Source organism: Rhinopithecus roxellana, chromosome 14 (assembly GCF_007565055.1).
Source record: "Rhinopithecus roxellana isolate Shanxi Qingling chromosome 14, ASM756505v1, whole genome shotgun sequence".
Classification (NCBI taxonomy): Eukaryota; Metazoa; Chordata; class Mammalia; order Primates; family Cercopithecidae; genus Rhinopithecus; species Rhinopithecus roxellana.
Genome location: NC_044562.1, coordinates 134,489,021 through 134,512,330, shown reverse-complemented (window position 1 = coordinate 134,512,330; position 23,310 = coordinate 134,489,021). Strand labels below are relative to the sequence as shown.

Genomic DNA, 23,310 nt, shown 5'->3' with positions numbered 1-23,310 from the left:
TCCAGGCACCTCCCCACCTTAAAATCAGCAGATTAGCAACCCTACTTCTCCTTTCCATGCAACCTAATCTATTCACAGGTTCTGGGGGATTCAGACACGAACCTCTCTGGGCAGATCATTATTCTGCTAACCACAAATCTTTAAAAAGGAAGGGCACCTTTTATCCTTTCTTCTCCCTTCTGCTATCTTGAATGGACCCCACATACGTCCACTTCTGGGATGAGGCACTGTGGCTGGCAGCCTGCCCGAAGCACTTTTTGGCAGTTGCTCCAAAGAAAGAGGAACTGTTATTAGTAGGCTGAGAGAAGGATGCCAGACAGACAAAAACATCAGATGTTCATTATAAACATCTGCTGCAATAATGCTGCATGATCAACAACCCCTAAGACTCAGTGGCTTAAAAGATCTATTTGTTAATTTCTAGCTCACAGGCCTTCAGTTGATGGTGGCTCTGCCAGGCTTATCTGGGATCGGTTGGACTTGCTCAAGGCTGTGGTTAGGTTCAGGTAGGCCTTGCTTATCTCTCATATACCTGGCAACAGTGGCTCCTTGGCATCTTCTCATGGCAGATGGCAGAAGTTCAAGAGAGCCAGCCAAGCCAAACAAGCTCATATAAAGCTCTTTCTTGCATCATGTCTGATCACATGCCATTGACCAAAGCAAGTCCTATGACCAAGCTCGAGTGAATGGGTGGGGATAAGCAGTTCACTTCTAGTGGGCACTCTTCAGGTTGGCACAGTGAAGGGCACAGACAGATAATCCTTTACGGAGGGTGTAAGGCGTTGGGAACAATCATCTAATTTACCCTAGTGAGCTCAGCCAATCCACTTCCCTCATCAGTGATGAAGTTTTGTAGGGATGTCTCTTCATGCCCACTTGGCCTGGAGGAGTGCTACAGTGATTTTCTTCCCCCCACATCCCATGCCCACTATTTTTAAAAATATTGAAAAGTGCAGAGACTAATGTAACAAATACGGAATACATGCTCACAACCCAAATGTAAGAAACTTTTAGGCCAGGTGCAGTGGCTCATGCCTGTAATCCCAGCACTTTGGGAGGCTGAGACAGGTGGGTCATGATGTCAGGAGTTAGAGACCAGCCTGACCAACATGGTGAATCTGCACCTCTACTAAAAATACAAAAGTTAGCTAGGTGTAGTGGCATTGTAATCCCAGCTACTCAGAAGGCTGAGGCAGGAGAATTGCTTGAACCCGGGAGGTGGAGGTTGCAGTGTGCCCAGATCACACACCACTGCACTCCAGCCTGGGTGACAGAGCGATACTCCATGTCATAAGAGCCCCTTAAATTTGTATCCTTTTCATTTTCTACTTCTGGAGCACCAAATTTTTGAGACTTTCACATAACTATAAATGTAATTGTTTCTGTTCCAGAAGCCTGGCTCCTATACTCCAGGATTTTACCATACTTATCTAATATGGGCACAGTCCTGACTAATCACAATACCTTTATTACCTAGGAATTGCATTTGTCTGTGTGTAACAGTCTCCTGAAAAAAGTGGTTTCAACACACAGGATCTATTCTCTTAAAGAAATAAATGTAGAGGTAAGCAGTCCAGGGATAATTCAACACTTCTTCAGAGCCACCTGGAATCGAGATTCTTTCATCTTTCTGTTCATCTTTCCATCATCCCTGCTTTCAGGATAGGAGAGAGCAGACTTCAGCATGAGACCCATCCCTAAGTGAGCAGCTGATTTGGGATTTTGTCTTGGCTAAAGTTAACAACCAGCTCATCTTAATTTCTCCATACCATTAGAGCGCTCAGTAATCATCTAAGTTGTGAGATAGTTTGTTTTGCTTAACTTTTTTGTTGTTGTTTGTTTCTGTTTTTGTTGTTGTTTCAGCCTTTTTTCCCATTGGGTTTGACCAACTCTATCCAAAGGAAGGTTCCAAATTATGGGGAATTGTAGCAGGATGAACCACAGACAAAACTCCTCAGACACCGAGTTAAAGAAGGAAGGGGTTTATTCAGCCGGGAGCATTGGCAAGACTCCTGTCTCAAGAGCTGAGCTCCCTGAGTCAGCAATTCCTGTCCCTTTTAAGGACTCACAACTCTAAGGGGGTCTGTGTGAGAGGGTTGTAATTGATTGAGCAAGCAAGGGGTACGTGACTGGGGGCTGCATGCACTGGTAATCAGAACGAAACAGAACAGGACTGGGATTTTTACAATGCTTTTCCATACAATGTCTGGAATCTATAGCTAACATAACCGGTTAGGTCAGGGGACGATCTTTAACTACCAGGCCCAGGGCATGTCGCCGGGCTGTCTGCCTGTGGATTTCATTTCTGCCTTTTAGTTTTTACTTCTTCCTTCTTTGGAGGCAGAAATTGGGAATAAGACAGTATGAGGGGTAGTCTCCTCCCTTAGAAAAAGGCATCTAGGCTAACACGGTGAAACCCCGTCTCTACTAAAAAATACAAAAAACTAGCTGGGTGAGGTGGCGGCGCCTGTAGTCCCAGCTACTCGGGAGGCTGAGGCAGGAGAATGGCGAAAGCCCAGGAGGCGGAGCTTGCAGTGAGCTGAGATCCGGCCACTGCACTCCAGCCTGGGCAACAGAGCCAGACTCTGTCTCAAAAAAAAAAAAAAAGAAAGAAAAAGGCATCTAAAGTGACTCCAAAAATGACATAATTTGGCTTATTTGGAACAAAAATTATACAGGAAGCATTGTCAAATACAAAATGGTGTATGATTTTCTTTGGACTGTATTTGTATAAATGTTATTGGTAGGTGCTCCAAAATTACAGGAAACTTCTATAATTCTTTTTTTTTTTTTTTTTTTTTGAGACGGAGTCTTGCTCTGCCACCCAGGCTGGAGTGCAGTGGCCGGATCTCAGCTCACTGCAAGCTCCGCCGCCCGGGTTTATGCCATTCTCCTGCCTCAGCCTCCCAAGTAGCTGGGACTACAGGCGCCCGCCTCGTCGCCCGGCTAGTTTTTTGTATTTTTAAGTAGAGACAGGGTTTCACCGTATTAGCCAGGATGGTCTCGATCTCCTGACCTCGTGATCCGCCCGTCTCGGCCTCCCAAAGTGCTGGGATTACAGGCTTGAGCCACCGCGCCCGGCCGAAACTTCTATAATTCTTATGTGATTTAGTGTACATTATCAGTAATAATCATAATTGTAAAGTTAAAATTATTGTGTGAGACGGAGGTAACAAATTTCCTTGTCAATTGTGTCTTTGACTATGGCTACCCTAAAACTTTTTCTCACCCATGGACAATTGTCTTGTTTTGGTCCTCTTTAGAAGGTGGTTTTATAATCAGCTATAAAACTCTAACAGGTGCTCTTGAATGCAGGTTTCTGATAACTTTGGAGATTGTGGCATCAGAATAGAGGAAAACCTTTCAGGACTCATGGAGAGCTAAAATGTTCATGAATATCAAACAGAACAGGAGTTAACTGCATGGACTGAACTAATCTTTTTGACTTTTTGCTTAAAACGTTGCTGATCCTTTGTTTTGTGTTTCAGCCTTGAAACTTTTCTTTTGAGCTATTGACAGCTTTTAACAATTTAGTACACTCCTATGAACAAAATTTAGAGCATGTGTTTCTCTCTACCTGATCTCTCCAGAATTTGAAAACTATTTGTGAATATTCTTTTTTTGTTTTTGTTTTTTGTTGAGACAGAGTCTTGCTCTGTTGCCCAGGCTGGAGTGCAGTGGCGCTATCTTGGCTCACTGCAAGCTCCGCCTCCCGGGTTCACGCCATTCTCCTGCCTCAGCCTCCTGAGTAGCTGGGACTACAGGCGCTGGCCACCACGCCCAGCTAAGTTTTTGTATTTTTAGTACAGATGGGGTTTCACTGTGTGTTAGGCAGGATGGTCTCGATTTCCTGACCTCATCATCCACCTGCCTCGGCCTCCCAAAGTGCTGGGATTACAGGCGTGAGTATTCTTAACTTACAGCAATACAGTTATTTGCATAAGTGCAATAAGAATCTGTTTTCATTTGTAACAGGACACAATTGGAGAAACTGGTTATTTTACCAAGGCTTTGACTGGAATGGTATGTTTTCCTTTAAGGAATCAACTTTGACTTATGGAGCCAATAAAAGCCCTTGGGGAAACTGGCCTCATACCTTGTCTACACAGTCCCTCTAAAGGGTTTCTGACCTGTGGTTAGTAATGAATGTCACTTTCTGATAGGCCCAGGAGCCCCAGGTTTATCCTGGGACCTCAAGAGGAGAGGAAATTCACCCAACTCATAGGTATTTGTTGATACGAATCTATGGCTGGGCTTGGCTTTAAAAAAGTCTTATCTGAGAGAAAGTTCCATCAAAGCAAATTTTAAAAAGCCTGTGTGAAAAACAATTATTCTTGATGTACTTTATACAAATAATCTGGCCCAATATAATAAAGCAAATTGTTCCTACCATGATTTGTCTTTAGCAAAAATGGTAAACTGGTGAGAGAAAAATTATGTTTCAAAAACTATAGTACACCTGTTGTTAGATTCTAGTCTTGCCTAAAGTTTTTCAATTTTTATTATTTTCTACAGTTTGGGCTGAATTCTAATTTTTCCTGGCTATAAGTCTCCAACATAATATTTTTAATTTTTTTCTTCTTTCTTTTCCTTTCTTTCCCAATGTTTTTTTTTTCTAATTTGAAATCACTGAAAACTAAGCTGTGCTTTCTTAAAGCCCTGTGAACTGAAGCTAGACAACTGAAACTTCAGAAGAAAATAACAGCAACCTATTTACACACACAAGCCACTTTCCAGGATCTTTCTTTTGTTCGTTGTTGTTTTTCTCCCTTCCTCTTTCTATTTTCTCTTCATAGGACAAAGCCACTCATGAGCTTTTGGGACCTACCCATCTAGGAATAAACTGCCCTCGCCATGAGAAATCAGATGCAACCTGAGACCAGAAACTCATGTTCTTTTCAAATGCTTTCTCCAAAAGATGTTAAAAAAGAAAAGGGGGAAAATGTGAAATGAAAATCTTGGGGCCCCCAAATTACAAGCTAAAGGCAAAAGTCAAGCTAGGAACTGCTCAAGGCAAACCTGCTTCCCATTCTATTCAAAATCATCCCTCTATTCACTGAGATAGATGCATATCTGATTGCCTCCTTTGGAAATACTTATCAGAAACTCAAAAGAATGCAATGACTTGTCTCCCATCTACCTGTGACCTGGAAGCTCCCTCCCTGCTTCAAGTTGTACCCACCTTTCTGGATGGAACCAATGTACTTCTTACATATATTGATTGATGTCTCAGGTCTCCCTAAAATATATAAAACCAAGCTGTGCCCCGACCACCTTGGACACATCTTGTCAGGACTGCCTGAGGCTGTGTCATGGGCGTGCATCCTCAACCTTGGCAAAATAAACTTTCTAAATTAACTGAGATCTGTCTCAGATTTTTGGGGTTCATACCCACTAGGCTTGATCTGTTTTTCATTACCAATGCCTGCTACTAAAACTGTTCAAGCACCCTCCTTCTAGGCCCAGGGACGATCATAAAGCAGGTGGATATGCGAGACTGTAAGGGTTGGTTTTGAAGGACAGAATTGGTTTAGACTCCAAATCAAGGATGGGCACACAGATGCTCAAACAGCTGGCCGGCTTAGGGACTTTGCCTCCTGGGCCATTATGTGGCCCCTTTTCAATCCATCCCAACCATACAGAATTTTCTGCTTCTCAGAGACTTAAAAGAGAATTGCCAAGGACATCAAGACACCTGTGATGAAGGCTTCTGGGTATAATTGTTCCCAGTTATGGGGTTTATGAAACTAGAGATATGACATAATTTATTGACTACCTTAGGACAAATTTCTAAGGAGACTGCAAAAAAAAAAAAAAAAAAAAAACCTTTTGGCACAACAAAAGTCTCTAAGTTCCTTAGCTCAACTAGTTTTACATTGCTACATATTTAACTGAAAACAAGACTACAGTAGCTCAATTCATATAACTTATAGATAAGCCCATTTTATAACCTTGCTTTTTGGCTCTAAAAGGTTCTAAGGTTGTTAAGTGCCTGCCCACCTCCATTCTCATCTGGCCTAGAACATTTAATTGGTTGTAAGTCTTTTGGCTCTAAGTCCCTTGGCAATAGGAGTTCCACCAAGGGACAGAATGGACATGGGGCGGGCAGCCACACCATCCGGGCAATAATATGGGACAAAATAAAAGTGTGGCCATCTATGCTGCCTCTGGCAAATCCCAGCCAAAGGGGAGAAATGAGAAATAATTGTGTTAGGCACTGCTTAGTGTTTTTATAAAGAAATACCTGAGACTGGGTAATTTACAAATAAAATAAGTTTAGTTGACTCATGGTTCTGTAGGCTGTACAAGAAGCATGGTGCTGGCATCTGCGCCTGGTGAGGCCTCAGGAAGCTTCCAATGATGGAAGGCAGCAAACGTGTTACATATGAGGGCAGGAGCAAGAGAGTGAGGAGTGGGAGGTCCCAGACTTTTAAAGCCATCAATGGGGGTCTACCAGCTCCCGCCCTCCCCCAACACCCCCCCGCCCCAATCCAATACCTCCCACCGGGCCCCACCTTCCATACTGGGACTCACAGTTCAACATGAGATTTGCGGGGAACACACATCCAAGCCATATCAATGTTGAAATCCAAGCTCCCCAACAGAATGAACGGACCCCCTTTTGCCCAAGAGGACCCCAGAGAAACCTTGGAAGCTGAGTTCCTGAGCATGACGTGATGGGAGTTCAGACATACCTCATTACAGCCTCTCCCTGGCTAACCACCATTAGGCTGTCTTCCCTAAGAGCTAAATAGAAACCAGCCTTTTCCAAAGACTCCACACTGATAATGTAGATTATCAGCTTATCTTCCCAGGTACAGAACAAAGATGAGATTGTTCCTTCACCCCTCCCTGAGACATCTGCATCCTCTATTCTCTTTTTCTTCAAATCTTATTTAGTAAAACGTAGACTTAGTGGGCACTGACTGAGGTCTCACATGTATGTAACCATTCCTCTCACTGCCACCCCGCCCCATCCCCTTTAGGGAAACTGTATAAAAACTAAACCTCCTGAGAGCCTCTTTGGAAAAAGAAAAACAGCCACAGATCTGTCTGTGTGGCTTGTGCGTTTTCCCAGGCACACTCGCAAAGCTGGCTCAATAAACTTGGATTGATGGGGACGCCTGCCTCAGTCACTCATTTTGGTTGTCAACAGCTACATTAAAAAGAAAATATTTACAGTTTAGACTTACATTCATTCATTATTTAGCAAGGATACTTACTGAAAACCATAAAATAAACCTGTAGACCAATGATTCCTACTCTTCCAAGGGTTGAGTTGTACCTTAAGCAGCGGGTTGTTGCCAAGAAGGGGGTGGGTTCTCTGCTTGGAGGGGGAGGAGAGGGCCTCCCATGGCACATCTTTTGCACTGTGGTTTATAGCTTTCAGGCAAGAACGAGTCTTCATTTCTAGGGTCCAGCATAGGACAGCCCTGATTTTGGGGTTTATTCTTAGCTATCCCAAGTCCTTTTGAAAGAGAGATTGACTGTGACCACAAAATAAACAGAAGAAAACACATTCTGAACTTCTCTTCCGTGGGAACTGCAAAGGGCACAGGCCTTGTCTTGCCCTGACTCAGAACCCAAAGGCACAACCATGCAAAAGCCGCCCCCGCTGGTGATGTCTCTTCGTTCATCCTCAACTTCAAATACCTATAATTTAATTTGAAGCACCCTTAATTATGTGGGTATTTCAACTACCCCCTCACCACTTCCCAGTCCAAGCTGGTTCTGATCAAGCCAGCCAGCCCCGGGGGCTTTCTCATTCTCCTTCTCTGGCTTTCAATGGACACACGACCTTCTGTTCAGCCCCAGCTTACTGATGAAGAATATGAGGCTTACAGAGGTGACATATCTTGCCCCATGTCTATTTAATTTGGATGGTGACTGAGTGAAAGCCCTCGCCACTTGAAATTCTGTGGCCTTTCCATGTTCCCTTCTGGCTGGCTCCTGATCCTCAGTCCTGATTTCCAGACTTGTGAATCTTGGAACTATTTGTTTGGAGAGGACATCCTCAGATAACCCCCACCTACTTGCGTGGTTGACCCCTAAATTTCTGGAGCCCTGCTAAGGTGAGGGGCAGCACGGTGCGGCCAGGCCAGGCCAGCCCGCCGGGCAGATCTTTGGGCTGCAAACCAGCTGCTGGTGGGTAGGCACCGCGCTAAACACTGACCCATCTTGTCAGCACTGTGAGGTGCAGATGGTACCCATTCTCCAGATGAAGGAACTGTGGTTTCAAGGTGATACATGACTCAGCACTGAGAGGCTGAAGTAGGATTCACAAGTCAGTGTGTCACCAAAGCCAGATTCCAGCTAAGATGGACCAGAGGTGCTGTGGGCCCCTCACAGGCGAGGGGACGCTTGGTGATACCCTCACTGCCAATCTCATTTGTGTTGTGAAGTCAGGGACCCTGAACGGAGGGTTCCTCCACTTATTCAACCTCTCACCTGGATGGATGCTCCTGCGGAAATCTATACTAACGATAGTGTGTGCCTGGAGCTACAGATGACCGTTGTCCCGCTCAACCAGAAGAAGGCACTGCATTTGATGTTACTGTGGGTTATAAATATCCTCCTCTGTGCCTCAGACATGCACCTGGTTGTATCTATCTAGAAACTGAAGTCTGGGCTGCTTATCTTCCAGAGAGATTAGCCACAGGGGAATGGGGACATTTAGTCTCCAGCTCTCCCTTTCTCCTTTAATACAAATAAAAAGGGGAGTAATAGAAGATACGCCATATTTTCAGTATAAACCTGTAGGAAAACCATGTCCTAAAAATTTCGAGGGCCCATCTGAAACTTTAATTTGGGAAGATATGTGTTAACTCACATGCAGTAGTATTACTCATACGGTTTAGTAATAAGACTGGGCACCAAAAGGCTATTTAAAAAACAACTGCTCCTCTGGTGGAAGGGAATGCCTGGAGGCTACTTATTTTATTTATTTTATTTTATTTTTTTGAGACGGAGTCTCGCTCTGTCGCCCAGGCTGGAGTGCAGTGGCCGGATCTCAGCTCACTACAAGCTCCGCCTCCCGGGTTCACGCCATTCTCCTGCCTCAGCCTCCCGAGTAGCTGGGACTACAGGCGCCCGCCACCTCGCCCGACTAGTTTTTTGTATTTTTTAGTAGAGACGGGGTTTCACCGTGTTCGCCAGGATGGTCTCGATCTCCTGACCTCGTGATCCACCCGTCTCGGCTTCCCAAAGTGCTGGGATTACAGGCTTGAGCCACCGCGCCTGGCCTATTTTATTTCTTATTGGGAGGATGAGGATCTTCATCTTACTTGGCATAGGAGGTTCAGCTCGTTCTGAAATAGGAAGATAAGGGCATTACCCCCCCTTCTGAGACCTCGTATGATATTCCCCATTCTGAGCCCAGAACACCCAGAACTTGGGAAACTGGCGATTGCCATGTCCAGACTGCGAGTATGGGAAGGGGAAACTTTTCTGTTATCCCCACTACTGCCCCTCGCATCCGTGATTCTGAACCTCATGATAAATCCTCTTTGAAGCCTTTTCCTCTTTTTGATGCCGATCCTCCTTTATGGGACTCCGATTGGCATTAAAATTCTTCTCGACCCAGGTATGCCCCTGTATGTCTTCGACATCCCCGGGCACCTTGGATTGCTTCTTTATGGTGGAGAACATTGGGTGTTGCCACTGTTGCCCCTCTTCCTCAGTATCAACGTGGATTCAAACATTCTGCTTTGTTTACCTCCAGCCTGACAATTCCTATACAGAGTTGTGTTAAGCCTCCTTACCCGCTGTTAGTGGGAAACATCAATATTTGGATGAACAATCAAACTGTCCAGTGCATTAATTGCCATTTATACACTTGTGTTAACTCCCGTTTTGACTTCAGGAAAAGTGTAATGTTGGTTCGAGCTCAAGAAGGAATCTGGATACTGGTAACTTTACCCAGATCTTGGGAATCTTCCCCCTCAGTACATTTAATTGATGAAGTGTTACAACAAATTCTTAAAAGATCTAAGAGATTTGTTTTCACTTTAATCGCTGTGATCATGGGCCGAATTACAGTTACTGCACTGGTCACCACTGCCGGAATGGCATTACACCAATCTATTCAAACGGCTCATTTTGTTAATGATTGACAAGCCAATTCTACCCAAATGTGGAATTCTCAACAGGGCAATGATCAAAAATTAGTTAATCAAATTAATGATTTAAGACAGTCTGTTATTTGGCTTGGAGATCGGGTAGTGAATCTCAAACATTGCATGCAAATGCAATGTGATTGGAATACTTCTGATTTCTGTATCACACCATATTCCTACAACAAGACTGATCATTTGTGGGAAATGGTCAAAGGACACCTGCTGGGTAGGGAAGATAATTTATCCTTGGACGTAACTAAGTTAAAGAAACAAATTTTTGAAGCCTCTCAAGCTCATTTATCTATTGTGCCTGGAGCTGAGGCGTTAGATCAGGTGGCAGAAAGTCTTTCTGGACTAAACCCCACAACTTGGATTAAGTCTATTAGGGGCTCCACTGTAGTAAATTTTGGAATCATGTTTCTCTGTTTAATTGGCTTGTTTTTAGCGTGCTGGACCAGTCAAAGAATCCTGCATCAAAACCAAGAGAATGAACAAGACTTCATCGCCATGGCACATTTATATAAAAAGAAAGGGAGAGATGTTGCAGGAAGTCAGGGACCCCGAACAGAGGGACTGCCTGGAGCTGCAGCAGAGGAAGATAAATTGTAAAGATTTCATGGACATTTATCAGTTCCCAAATAATACTTTTATAATTTCTTATGCCTGTCTTTACTTTAATCTCTTAATCCTGTTATCTTTGTAAGCTGAGGATGTACGTCACCTCAGGACCACTGTGGTAATTGTGTTAACTGCACAAATTGATTGTAAAACATGTGTGTTTGAACAATATGAAATCCGTGCACCTTGAAAAAGAACAGAATAACAGCAATTTTTAGGGAACAAAGGAAGACAACCATAAGGTCTGACTGCTTGCAGAGTTGGGCAAAAACAGCCAAATTTTTCTTCTTGTAGAGAACCTATGAACAGATGTGCACGTAGGGAAGACATCACTAAATTCTTTTCCTAGCAAGGAATATTAATATTAATACCCTGGGAAAGGAATGCATTCCTGGTGGGGAGGTCTATAAACGCTGCTCTGGGAATGTCTCTCCTATGCGGTTGAGATAAGGACTGAGATATGCCCTGGTCTCCTGTAGTACCCTCAGGCTTAGTAGGGTGGGGAAAAACTCCATCCTGGTAAATTTGTGGTCAGACAGGTTCTCTGCTCTCAAACCCTGTTTTCTGTTGTTTAAGATGTTTATCAGGACAATACATGCACTGCACCGCTGAACATAGACCCTTATCAGTAGTTCTGCTTTTGCCCTTTGTCCTGTTCCCTCAGAAGCATGTGATCTTTGTTAGACCCTTATTAGTAGTTCTGCTTTTTACCTTTTGAAGCATGTGATCTTTGTACCTGTTTTACATCCCCTCCCCTTTTGAAACCCTTAATAAAAAACTTGCTGGTTTGAGGCTCAGGTGGGCATCACGGTCCTACTGATATGTGATGTCACCCCTGGCAGCCCAGCTCTAAAATTCCTCTCTTTGTACTCTTTCTCTTTATTTCTCAGCTGGCTGACACTCATGGAAAATAGAACGTATGCTGAAACATTAGGGGCAGGTTCCCCCGATAATTTGTCCCCAAGCGACACCCTGTGAGCCAGCCCTGGGTGGTACAAGGACTCCTGTGGGAGCCACAGGAGCAGGTGCAGCCCCAGGCTGCTGGTGCTCTCAGAACTGCACAAACAGTACTTTCTGAGAAACCAGTAAAGTACTTGCTAGTAAGGGGGGAGGGCATCTCCCGAACCAGCTATGACCTAGTCACCTGAGGTGCCTAAAAATCTCTCTCATCTGTGCGTCACTCCAGCTTTGGAAGTGGGACCTCATTGTCTAAGCCACTCTTCTGGAATGAGCTGCACAGTCAAGGGACAGATTTCACACCAGCACCTTATGCTAGCCCAGAGAGACAGATGTCACTTGCTGCGACACAGCAGAGATGCAGACTAAGTGGCAGCCAGGGGACATGAGAGGGAACGTGGTGGAGGGGGACAAACAGGGCCCTCCCGGCCAGTAAGCCCTGGGCTTGGATCCACTTAAATCACCTCTGAGCCTTCATTTCCTCACTCAAATAATGGGCACAGTAATCCCCATTACACAATATTGAGGTATGATCCCCACTGCAAAGGGCAGCGGGATTGTAAATCCAAGAGCTGGAGGGGAACATCTGGCAAGAAGGGTCTAGAGAGCTGTCTCCTTTTCTTCGTTATTACTTTTCAACAACCTACTTCCTACGTCCTCCAGAGTCAAGCTCCAGCCTTTCTCCTCTGCAAGCTGCCAGGATTCTTCTCCCTGCTGCCTGCAGAGGACATACCCCTTGCCCACTGACTGTTGCCCAGACAGCTGTCTGTGGCTTCCCCTGGGACTTGGGGAACGCCTCCTGTCAGGTTCACACTCCATTCCTGATGAGGGTTTCCACCCTGGCTCGTGCACTCTGGAATCAGGGACCAGCTGGGCCTCAGACAAACCTCAAACACTGTAAACCCTGCCTTGCACAGGGCCTGGGGCAGGAACATCCCCGACGGAAGTACCTGCAGACTGTGGTCTCAGCCAGCCTGTCTCATTTTCCTCAGTGTGGCTGAACTGGGAAGGAGGCGAGAAAGGCCATTTCTACCATCCTGCTCCTCCCCACAAAGGGCCAGCACACCCTGGGCCAGGGTGCAGGGCAGGACTGCCTGCCTCATACTCTACCAGGTACGCGGCTGAAGCACTACCAGAGGTCTTTAGAAAAAGGAAGCAAGGCTGAGGTCAGACAAAGTCATCTCAAGAACTCAGATCACTAAAGTTATTTAAAGTAACAAATATACTTTTAATTGATCTCAGATAAAAACTACTTAAGGAAGGTCAGTAATCGTTTTAGCCTCTAATTTGTTAGAGCCGTATGGTGAGCAGCCTTGAGTAGCTGGGCTAACTGGTTATTTTCTCGAATTCCCACCATCCACGGTATTAGAAAAAACAAGGCATTGTCTCAGTTTAGGAGAAATCCATGGCCTAGTAACCAAATCCAGTCACTCATATCCCATATTTTTTCTTTAGCTCTTCTACTTTGCTGATGTAAGCTTTCATGGCATCTTCCTTGGTAGTCCCTGTAAGGAATCGATAGGATTATTTGTCAGGGAGGCAGCATGGTAGGAAATAAGCAGCTTCCAGAGCCCCAGGCAGCTCTGCTGTAACTCTCCGAGGCTCAGTTTCTCACTTACAAAGTTGAGATTCTACTAAGTACATGTTGGAGGAGACGGTATCCATGGAACCTGGCCCGAAGTGAATGCTCTATAAGCCACTGTGCTCAGAAAGCCTGGTGGGGCTGGCCAAGACCTGTCGCCCATCTGCTGGACACCTGCATCCCCCACCTGTCCTGGGGGAATGGCCAGTGTGAGCCTCGGGGGAGAGGTGCCACCCTCCAGACAGGCAGGAAACTGTCACCGTGGTGACTTTACTGGTCCTGCTAACTCTTGTGGCTGACATTGGCTTTGGCCTTTTCAGTGTCTCTGTGTTGGGCTCCTATCTCCCAGAGCTGTTAAGCTGGCAGTGCAAAAGCAAAGTCAGGCACCTTCTTCTCCCCAGAGGGAGGCTATGAGAAAAGTTTCAGGAACTCTGAGCAAAAGTGGCTGCTTCTTGGAGGGGAATGAGGCAAATCTTTGTCTTCTTGCTGCAGTAGAAAGGACACTGAAGGTATCCCTCAGAGACAGTGACACCCAGTTTCCTGGATTCTGTGATGAAAGAGAGAGACCCTCTGGAACTCAGAGCTTGCTGTGAAGCACTGGAGAGTACATGGGGGCTGAGGATGGTATGGAAATGTCCCATGAAAATGGCCAGGCAGACGGGCATTCCCTTCCCAGTTACTTGCAGATCCTAGGAGTGTGTTTATTGTATTGTAACCCTTTCTGAATTCAAGGATTGCTCATATGCAGAAAGACAGAGGGCTTATTCAGAAACTAGCCAGCGGGAATGCCAATGCTGCCAGGAGTTTTGGTGCCAACTCTTGGGTCTTGCTGCTGCAGGTGGCACGTGATTAAGTACGAGCTTGGATACTTCTTGGCTGCTGGTGCTTAGCATATAATGGCTCCATTCACTGAGCCTACGATGCCAGTGGCAGGCCATGTATTAGCTCATTCCCTTCTTTCATGTACCCTTCTGGCTAGGAGGGAACTGGGGAGGGCCACTGGGGTTGGGGGTCACCGCCTGGCCTTGTAGGGGAGAGGGAGCTGCAGACAGGAAACCACCCCTTATTCTGAACACATCCGAAGCCCACACCAACTACATCATTCCCCAAACCATTTTTCAGTGGCCTGATTCCCAGCCCCTCCTCTCTAAATGATACTCCTGCTCAGAGATGGTGCTTTTAGAAAAGGCATAAACAGTGTTAGGAAAAAAAGTAGGTGGCCCAGTTTTTTCCCATTCTGGCACAGGTCAGGCTGGTTTCCCACACGTGCCCCATTGACTTTGTTTCCTCTCCTCTTCCTCTACACTTCATAATGAAGACTCTTTCATTACTGGGTTTCACAAATGAAGGAAATTGATTAGAACAATTACCTTTCAGCTCATTCCAGGCATCCCACTTGGCCTTGCCCGTGAAGTCCAACATCCCGGGCCGTTCTTAAACAAGGAAAGAAAAGGCATTAGATCTGGTTCGAATTCTAATGGAGAATTTGATCAACTTTCTTGCCATAAATGCCATCTTCTATTACACCTGTTCCTTCTAGGCTCTGTCATGGGGTTAAATAGGTCTAGTAGAGTGGGTTCTGCCCTAAGAAAACCAGATATATGCCAATCCAAACTTAAAATCTAGAGCAAATAGGAAGAACACTATTCTTATTACAAGATAACCTTTTTCTTACAAGTGAAGTGACTCCAAAATTTCTCCTTTAAAAAAATTATACTTTAATTACAATTTTTTTTAAAACATCTATTCATATGGCTTAAAATTCAAAAGCGACAGAGGAAAATACTATAAAGTTTCTCTCCCACCCCTGCTCTTAGCTGCCCAATTTCTCTCCCTAATCAGTAATGATATCAAGTGTCCTTTCCTATGAACTGTTTATATCCTAGCCCCATTTTTCTACCAAATTGTTAGTCTATTTCTTGCTGATCTGTGGGCGTTTTCACCGAGGGTAAGGTTTCTTTAAGTTACATGATGACCTTATGCTTATAGACCTGTTATCATCTGCAGTTGGGAAACACACTCACCATCTCCCTGTTGTCCTATTTCACTAACATGCCCAGCCCCAAAGCCAAAGGGAACAGAGTCCAGCCTGGAGCACTGCGTCTGAGAAAATGTCCCTGAGCGCTTTCAGGGAACTGTTCCCAGGGACAGCTGAAACAAACTGCCCTTGCGGTCATCATCAGGATCCTAGAATAGCACTCCTCGACAGCTCTCTCCAAGCGATGGAAATGGAAATGTACATGTATATTTGCAATGTCCAATTCAGGAGCCACTTGCCACACCAAGTACCTGAAATGACTACTGGGCATCTGAAATGTGGCTCCTGTGAATGAAGACTAAACCTGATTACCTGATTTTATTTAACTATTTTTAGTTTTTTTTTTTTTTTGAGACAGAGTCTCGTTCTGTTGACCAGGCTGGAGTGCAGTGGTGTATCCTCGGCTCACCACAACCTCCACCTCCCCAGGTTCAAGCGATTCTCCTGTCTCAGCCTCCCGAGTATCTGGGACTACGGACACGTGCCACCATGCCCAGCTAATTTTTGTATTTTTAGTAGAGATGGGTTTCACTATGTTGGCCAGGTTAGTCTCAAACTCCTGACCTCGTGATCCACCCGCCTCGGCCTCCCAAAGTGCTGGGATTACAGGCATGAGTCACCGCGTCCAGCCTCCGTTAAAATTTATATAGTCATATGTGGCTACTGGCTATTGTACTAAACTCTTGTGTTTGGACTATCATGTTTTATAATCGTGTAATAGGGCTGTATAGTACAGCCCCAGAGAGAGCCAATGATACCTCTTTGATCCGTAAGTGAAAGATTCCCATGCCAGTCTATCTAGACTCATGAGAAAACCGGTATCTCTAGTACCGGCACAGGCCAGTCTCTGTGAAAACACTGTCAGAAAAGCATCTCAGCACCTCTGGCCTCCTCCACTTCACTTTTTCTTCTCCTTCCTGGAAGGACAGAGTCTACGAACTCACTGTAAAACCCATCTTCGCCACAAGACCTTCCTCAACTAAGTGCTCCATGTGAACCCCAGGGTTTGATTCGGTACTGCCTGTGATCTGTCATTCTGGGTGCCATTTTCTGCTTAGAGCTGCTTGGCAGCCAGCCCACATGCTCCATCTTCCACCCCAGCTACTGTGTTCACTTTCCTCCTCAACAGGGGCAGGGGAAACCTCCCTTCTGTGCTGCCATGACAACCCTGAGTCCTTGCACAGAATGCACTGTGCTGTTGCCTCAGTATCCACCCATGTTTCAGGGACTTAGGGACAGAATGATACCTGCCCAAGGTAGGAAAGACGTTATTACAGAACACGACAGTCCAAAGTACAGCCTCAAAATCTGCACCAAGATTTTCGGACAGGGAAAAAGTTGTCATCAGGAAGGCACAGACTTGTTAGTGAAATGCTCTGACCTGGCCCTAGAAACCAGGTGCTTCTCTGCTCCTGACATCAGGCTTGGCCAGGCTGTCAAGTGCTCCAACTTTGATCCTGCCCATCTAGGGCAGAAGCTGAACGGCTCAACAATGATGCCACTGAGCTGAGAGCCTACAGCAAGTCTTTTCCAAGCTGCAGCCTTTGCTTCTTCCCTAGTAGAGAGGAGCTGCTGGTGATAACCAGTAAAGACCTTCTAAAGCCAGGATTTGAATTCTGCTACTATTGGAGACACTGAGAATCCGGAACACGGTCTTTTCCAACCCAGGAACCATCACCATACCCCAACCGAAGAGTAGGGCCTCAGGCAGTTTGAGTGAAGTTCCCAGGGACTTCTAGGCCGGGCTGCTGAGCCTGCTTTGATGAGAAGAGGCCCTCCCAACCCCCTCTCCGCATACCTGTATTTACGTCGCCCACGGTTGCTTGTTTGTAGCGGCCATAGATGAACAGCATTTCATCATCGGCTGGCTTGGTCTTAAGGTGCTTAACCTCCTCTGCAGCTTTCTCAAACTCAGCCTAAGTGGAAGGGAGAGGAGAGGACTGAGGGCCTCCTCTGGGTGGGAGAGGGTAGGAGTCCTGCTGTGGCCTGAACAGAGCCCAGTTACAGGGATGGAGAGGTGGGAAAGGTGGCACCCTTCGGGCAATGCAGCCCCTGAAGTGTGTCTGCCCTACCCTGCCCCAACAGGGCAGCTAGAAAGATTCAGCAACACAAGAAGGGGAAGCTCCTCCAGTTCACTCATTCAATCGAAAACCACGTATCCAGCGCTCTCACAAACGCAGGCATCAGGTCTGGAAACACAGCAGTGAAGAGGGCAGGCCAAGCCTTTGCCCGCAGTGGGTGTCCACCCCGCAGGAGAAGCGGGAGAAGCAGCGCGGCCAACTGCCTGGCCACCACCGTGCCAGGCACTAGGGAGTGGCCGGGGTTTCAGCTAAGCCCTGGCCTGGGGACAGAGGCGGCACAGTATGCTGGAAACAGCTGAAAGGGGACAGGGCATGAGTGCCCCGGTGTCAGCGCCGGAGCCCGTTGGTCCCCTCCCTTCCCCTGGGGCCCGGGCATTCAACACCGACATCTGTCCCAGTGCCCGGATTGGCAGAGGCAGGCGGGAGGGGCCAGAGGTCGCCCCACATAGCTTGGTCGCCGATAAGGGTCTACACTGGAGGGAAGGGAGGGGGCCCTGGGTCACCTCTCCCCGGGCCGCGATTCTCCTCGTCCCGCACTCGGAGCACCCGGCCCCGTACTTCCCCTGACCTCCAAGCTCCCGTCCACGGCCTCCTCGCTTCCCCACTCCGCCGCGACGTCCTGCCCTGTGCTTCGGGATGGGGACTGAGTCTTCTCGCTCCTCCAATCCGTGCAACCCCTTCCCCCATCTTTCCATCAAGCACCCTTGACTCCCACTCCTCTCCCGCTACACAGCGAAGTCCACCCCATGGGCAACTTTCCGGCAGTTGCGGGGTGGGCAGCAGAGTTAGAAATCCCCAAACGGAAAATCCCGCTCACAAGGCTCTGTCCAACGAATCAGGGCTGGGCATGGGTCCAGGAGGAACTGCGGGGCACGGAAGGAAACAGCCCGGGAGCTTCTGGCTGCCGGGTGAGCCACCAACAGGCCTCCAGCCCGCTGCACCTTCCCAGCCTGGCTGTGCACCCGCTGTACCTGAGACATCCTGGCCGCCTTGCAAGAACTCCAGGGAGACCGCGCAGGAGGAGAGAACCAGGAAATGATCCCTCAGGCTGCACTGGCAAGCGCTTTTAGAGGTGCGGTTCACTCGCCCCAACCCTGCTCGGGCGAGCACCGGAAAGCCAATCAGAAGCCAGTTCTGTGCTAGGGGCGTGCCCAGCCCCCGCCGCGGCGCCAGCCCCGCCCGAGCCCGCGTGGGACTGCTTGCGCACGCGCCGGGAGTAGCCGAAGGGGACGCCGGGAGCAGGTGGGGACCACGGAAGTTGGGCGGTTAGTTTTGCAGACGCGAGTTGGTCGAGAGTTGGGTTCAGTCCTGGGCCGTTGTGGGGACGGCACGCGGGAGAAGGGGAGGGGACGGAGACCGAAGAGCGAAGGTCCTTATGTTTCTTTTCTTTCCTTAAATCTCTTGCCCGGCCTGAAGAGGCCGGAAGTTGCTTCTCTGGACAAATAAACTCAGACCTGGGAATGGTGGGCGGGACCCGCTCTTCTTTTGGGGTCTAGAGAAGACCCCCGGAGATGGTACCTGGTGAGCTGCGTGATGGTGGAAAGCTGGACTGGTCTCCAGAAAGGCGAAGCCGAGGCCTCTTCCTCTGAACTTTTGGCAGGGGTTCTTTGACTTGCCTGTGGCCTTAGTGTCAGTCCTGTATGGCACATTGATGTCTGTGGTCCATTTCTGCATCTGGTGCCTTAAAGGCAGGGACAGTGTCTTATTTGTCATGAATATGCAATAGGGAACAAATCTAGGGTTTTCAGTCTGAGAATTTTGTCTGAGAAAGAAAAACGAAACAAATTAACAAAAATCTTAAATATGGGGAAAGTACACTGAAGTGTAAGAAATGCAGGTTTCTTCGAAAATCACAATTCAGAGCTGCTTTTTCCATTTGAGGCCTGGATTTGGTTTTGCTCTAGTTGGTGCTTACAGCTTCCTTGATGGAAACTCAGATTGCTTGTGTGGGCCAGATTTGCAGTCAAATGCATCCCCTAGTCAGCAGGTTTTAAGTTAGGGTATTGTCGAGATTAGGTACTTTGATAATGCAGTTATCACTTCTCAAAGATCAGTTGCTTTGATTTAGTTTTTTAGTTTTTTGTTTTTATTTCTTTTTGTGTGTGATAGGGTCTCACTCTTTTACCCAGGCTGTAGTTCAGTGGCACAATCTCAGCTCTCTGCAGCCTTGAACTGCAGGCCTCAAGCGATCCTCCCACCTTAGCCTCCCGAGTAGCTGGAACTATGGGCGCAACCACCATGCCTGGCTAATATTTTTATTTTTATATTCACAACTTGGCTGTTTGGTGCAAGGGGCCTAGTATTCAACGTATCTTGGCTTTTATCATGCCTTCCTCACTAAGCTTAATCATTTCTAACTTTTGATTTAAAATGAGAGACTAACAATGCTTCCTGTCACTTGAAAACTTAGAGGCCATTGCAGTGTTATTAATTGGCCTAATTTCAATATTGTTGTGCATGTTTTGTTTGATTTATACCTAAATAGTTGTTTTTTGAGTGATTGCAAATGTTATTGTATTTTGTATTTGTATTCGTATTGTATATTGTATTCCATATGTTCTTTGCTACTATTTGGAAATACAGTTGGTTTTGTGTGTTTATTTTGTATCCTGTGACTTTGCCAAATTCATTAATTCTAGATTTTTTTTTTTTTTTGAGAATTCTTGGGATTTTCTGTGTAGATAATCATGTCATCTGCAAATATAGGGACAGTTTTATTTCTTCCTTTCTCAACACTCTGCCTTTTATTTCCTTTTCTTGCCTTGTTTCACTGGCTAAAACTTCCAGCAGCATGTTGAGTAAGAATGGTGAGAATGGCTGTCTTTCCTTGTTCCTGATCTTAGGGGGAAAGCATTGAGTCTTTCCTTGTGAAGTCTAATGTTAGCTCTAGTTTTTTTTTTTTTTTTTTTTTTTGGTTTCTTTTTTGTAGTTGCTCTTTATCAAACTGAGATGTTCCCCTCTTTTCTTGTTTTTCTGAGAGTCCTTATTGTGAATGGATGTTGACTCTCCATTGATGTTTGTCAGGTGCCTTTTCTGTATCACTTGATGTGATCGTGTGATTTTTCTTCAGCTTGTTAATTTGGTGGATTACACTGATTGATTTTCAAATATTAAACTAACCTTGCTTCTCTTGAAAAAACTACTTGGTCATGGTGTATAATTATTTTTATGTATTGCTAAATTGTATTTGCTAATGTCTTACTAAGGATTTTTATGTCTATATTCATAAGGGATATTGGTCTGTTGTTGTCTTTTTTTAGTAATGGCTTTGTCTGGCTTTATTATTGTAGAAAGACTAGCTTCATAAAATGAATTAGGAAATGTTCCTTCCTTTTCTGTTTTCTGAAAGAGGTTGTGTACAATTGATGTTAATTCTTCTTTAAATGTTTTGTAGAGTTCTCTAGTGAAACTCTCTAGGACTGGAGATTTCTTTTCTTTTCTCCTTCCTCCCTCCCTTCCTTCCTTTTTTCCAGGAACCCCATCAGGTTCTTATGGAGATTTCTTTCTTGGGAGTTCTTAAATTATGGATTTAATTTCCTTAATAGTTATAGGGCTATTCATATTGTTTATTTCATACTGGTGAGTGTTGGTAGTTTGAGTTTTTAAAGAAATTGGTCCATTTTGTCTTGTGCTGTGAAATGTATGTATGTAATTAGTTCCTATTCCCTTATTATCCTTTTGATATGTGCAGAGCCTATAGTGATATCCTCCGTTTCATTACCGATATTGGTTATTTGTGCCTTCTTTTTTTTTCCTAGCTGGTCTTGCTCAAGATTTTTCAGTGTTTAAAAAATCTTTTCAAAGAACCAGCTCTTTTCTCATGGATTTTCTATTTTCTGTTTTCAATTTTATTGATTTCCGCTCATTATTATTTCTTTCCTTCTGCTTGCTTTGGGTTTGTTCTGCTCTTGATTTTCTAGGTTCTTGAGGTGGGAGCTTAGATTATTGACTTGAGACTTTTTCTCATTTAATATATGCATTTAGTGCAATGCATTTTCCTCTTCACAGTGCTTTAACTGTGTCCAACTTTTATTCAGTTCAGGGTATTTTTAGTTTCTTTTTTTTTTGAGACATAGTCTCGCTCTGTCACCCAGGCCGGAGAGCAGTGATCTCGGCTCACTGCAACCTCTGCCTCCTGGGTTCAAGCCATTCTCCTGTTTCAGCCTCCTGAGTAGCTGGGATTACAGTGCCTGCCACCAAGCCCAGCGGATTTTTGTATTTTTAGTAGAGATAGGGTTTTATCATGTTGGCTAGTCTGGTCTCGAACTCCTGACCTGAAATCTGCCCACCTCAGCCTCCCAAAGTGCTGGGATTACAGGTGTGAGCCACTGAACCTGGCCTTAGTTTCCTTTGGGACTTCCTCTTTGGTCCAGGGCTTGCTTAGTAGTCTGTTCCTTAGTTTCCAAGTGTTTGAAGACTTTGCTGGTAGCTTTCTGTTTCTGATTTCCAATTTGATTCCACTATGGTCAGAGAACACACTATTTAATTTCACTTCTTTAAACTCGTCATGGTTTTTTCCTGTGGTGCTGAATATGGATGTCTTGGCATCTATTTTGTGGATACTTGAAAAGAATGTGCATTTTGCAGTCATTAGCGGGGTGTTCCATAAATGTCCATTACATCCTGTTGGGTGGATGGTGGTGTACAGCAGCAGTCCTCAACCTTTTTGGCACCAGGGACCGGTTTCATGGAAGGCAGTTTTTTCATGGCTGGGGTGGTAGGGGGATGGTTTTGGGTTGAAACTGTCCCACCTCAAATCATCAGGCATTAGATTCTCACAAGGAACATGCAACGTAGATCCCTCATATGCTCAGTTCACAATAGGGTTCGCGCTCCTATGAGAATCTAATGCCACCACTGAGAGGAGGAGTTGATTCCATTCCTTCTCCCTTTAGGTCCCACAGGGGCAATCAGAGTAGCTCATTTGCTACTGCGTGTGCAGTGGATTTGTGTCACAGCTGTAAAACCCCAGGTTTAGGTAAATCAAATTCTTTATAAAGGGCTGCAGGCAAACCTGCCCAGCCTTACCCTGGAGTGAGATATCTTCATTGTACTGGACAGTCTGGTGGGAGATACTGTCTCTGTCTTTCTAAGCTGTTAGCTGTATACATATCCTTGAAAGATAGTTAAGAATGAAAGCAGCCAGCGCCTCTACTTCTAAGACACGCAAAAGTGTGGGAGACCCATGGAGAAATGTCTCCTAACACACAATACAGGGATTGACATTCTCACTGATGATTGCAAATCAAGAAAAATAGAATTTATACCCAGTATACCTTGTTTAAGAAAGCAAGTATATGAAATATTCTTTCCAAATGGTTAAATCTCCAACCCTTGGGAAAACTCAACTGTCCAGAATGGTCTTGCATATCTTGAGCAGAGAAAACAAATTATGGTTTTGTACATTTGCTCCAGATTGAAGGTCATAATGGCAGGTCTGAGGAATTGTAGGTGTTGATTTGTCAGTGGGTGGTGTACTGTACATATGAACAGTAATCAAGGATATATTTATTTGGAACTGATAATGGTTCTTCCTCAGGGAAGGTCAGCTGCTAATGTCATTGTGTAGTAAAGCAGTTACAGCACGGAGAAGCATGTGCCAGTCAGCAGATTAGCTAAAATTCATCTTGTAGCTAATGTGTTACCTAACCCCCTAGAGGTGGAAGATTTTATTTTTTTAACCTATCTAAAAAATAGTTGAGGTTGAAGACTTTGAAATCATTTATAAATGAATTTTTGAAAATATATTTCTCAAAAGTTCTGTCAGTGAAAGATGATTTAACCAACTCTTCTAGAATAATGGTGCTTTCATTTGTATTATGCGGCTAAACAAACAAACAAACAAAAAAATGCCAAGAACTTTTCAAATGTTATTTAACTCTCATATAGTCCTAGTTTATAAATGTAGGGGTTTTTTTT

The 23,310-nt window shown here is 45.4% G+C and overlaps 2 protein-coding genes across 14 annotated transcripts in view; one reads left to right on the top strand and one right to left on the bottom strand.

The window, feature by feature from the left end:
- Window positions 1–12,897: 12,897 nt before the first annotated feature.
- DBI (diazepam binding inhibitor, acyl-CoA binding protein) lies at window positions 12,898–18,506 on the bottom strand. The gene is made up of 4 exons (XM_010362152.2): window positions 18,363–18,506; window positions 17,109–17,226; window positions 14,643–14,705; window positions 12,898–13,195 (listed from the first exon to the last, which is right to left on the bottom strand). Exons 1-4 carry the CDS (start codon window positions 18,369–18,371, stop codon window positions 13,122–13,124), a joined length of 264 nt encoding a protein of 87 aa, XP_010360454.1. The 5' UTR covers window positions 18,372–18,506; the 3' UTR covers window positions 12,898–13,121.
- A 64-nt stretch (window positions 18,507–18,570) lies between these two features.
- C14H2orf76 (chromosome 14 C2orf76 homolog) overlaps window positions 18,571–23,310 on the top strand; it is a 96,070-nt gene continuing 91,330 nt past the window's right edge. For 7 of the 13 annotated variants that reach the window (XR_004053138.1, XR_004053139.1, XM_030916240.1 and 4 more), the window contains exon 1: window positions 18,670–18,760. The gene's annotated coding sequence lies outside the window, so the exon portion shown is untranslated. Of the gene's footprint in view, window positions 18,761–23,310 lie in introns of all 13 variants that reach the window. The other 6 variants (XM_030916236.1, XM_030916246.1, XM_030916243.1 and 3 more) reach the window with 6 other exon arrangements.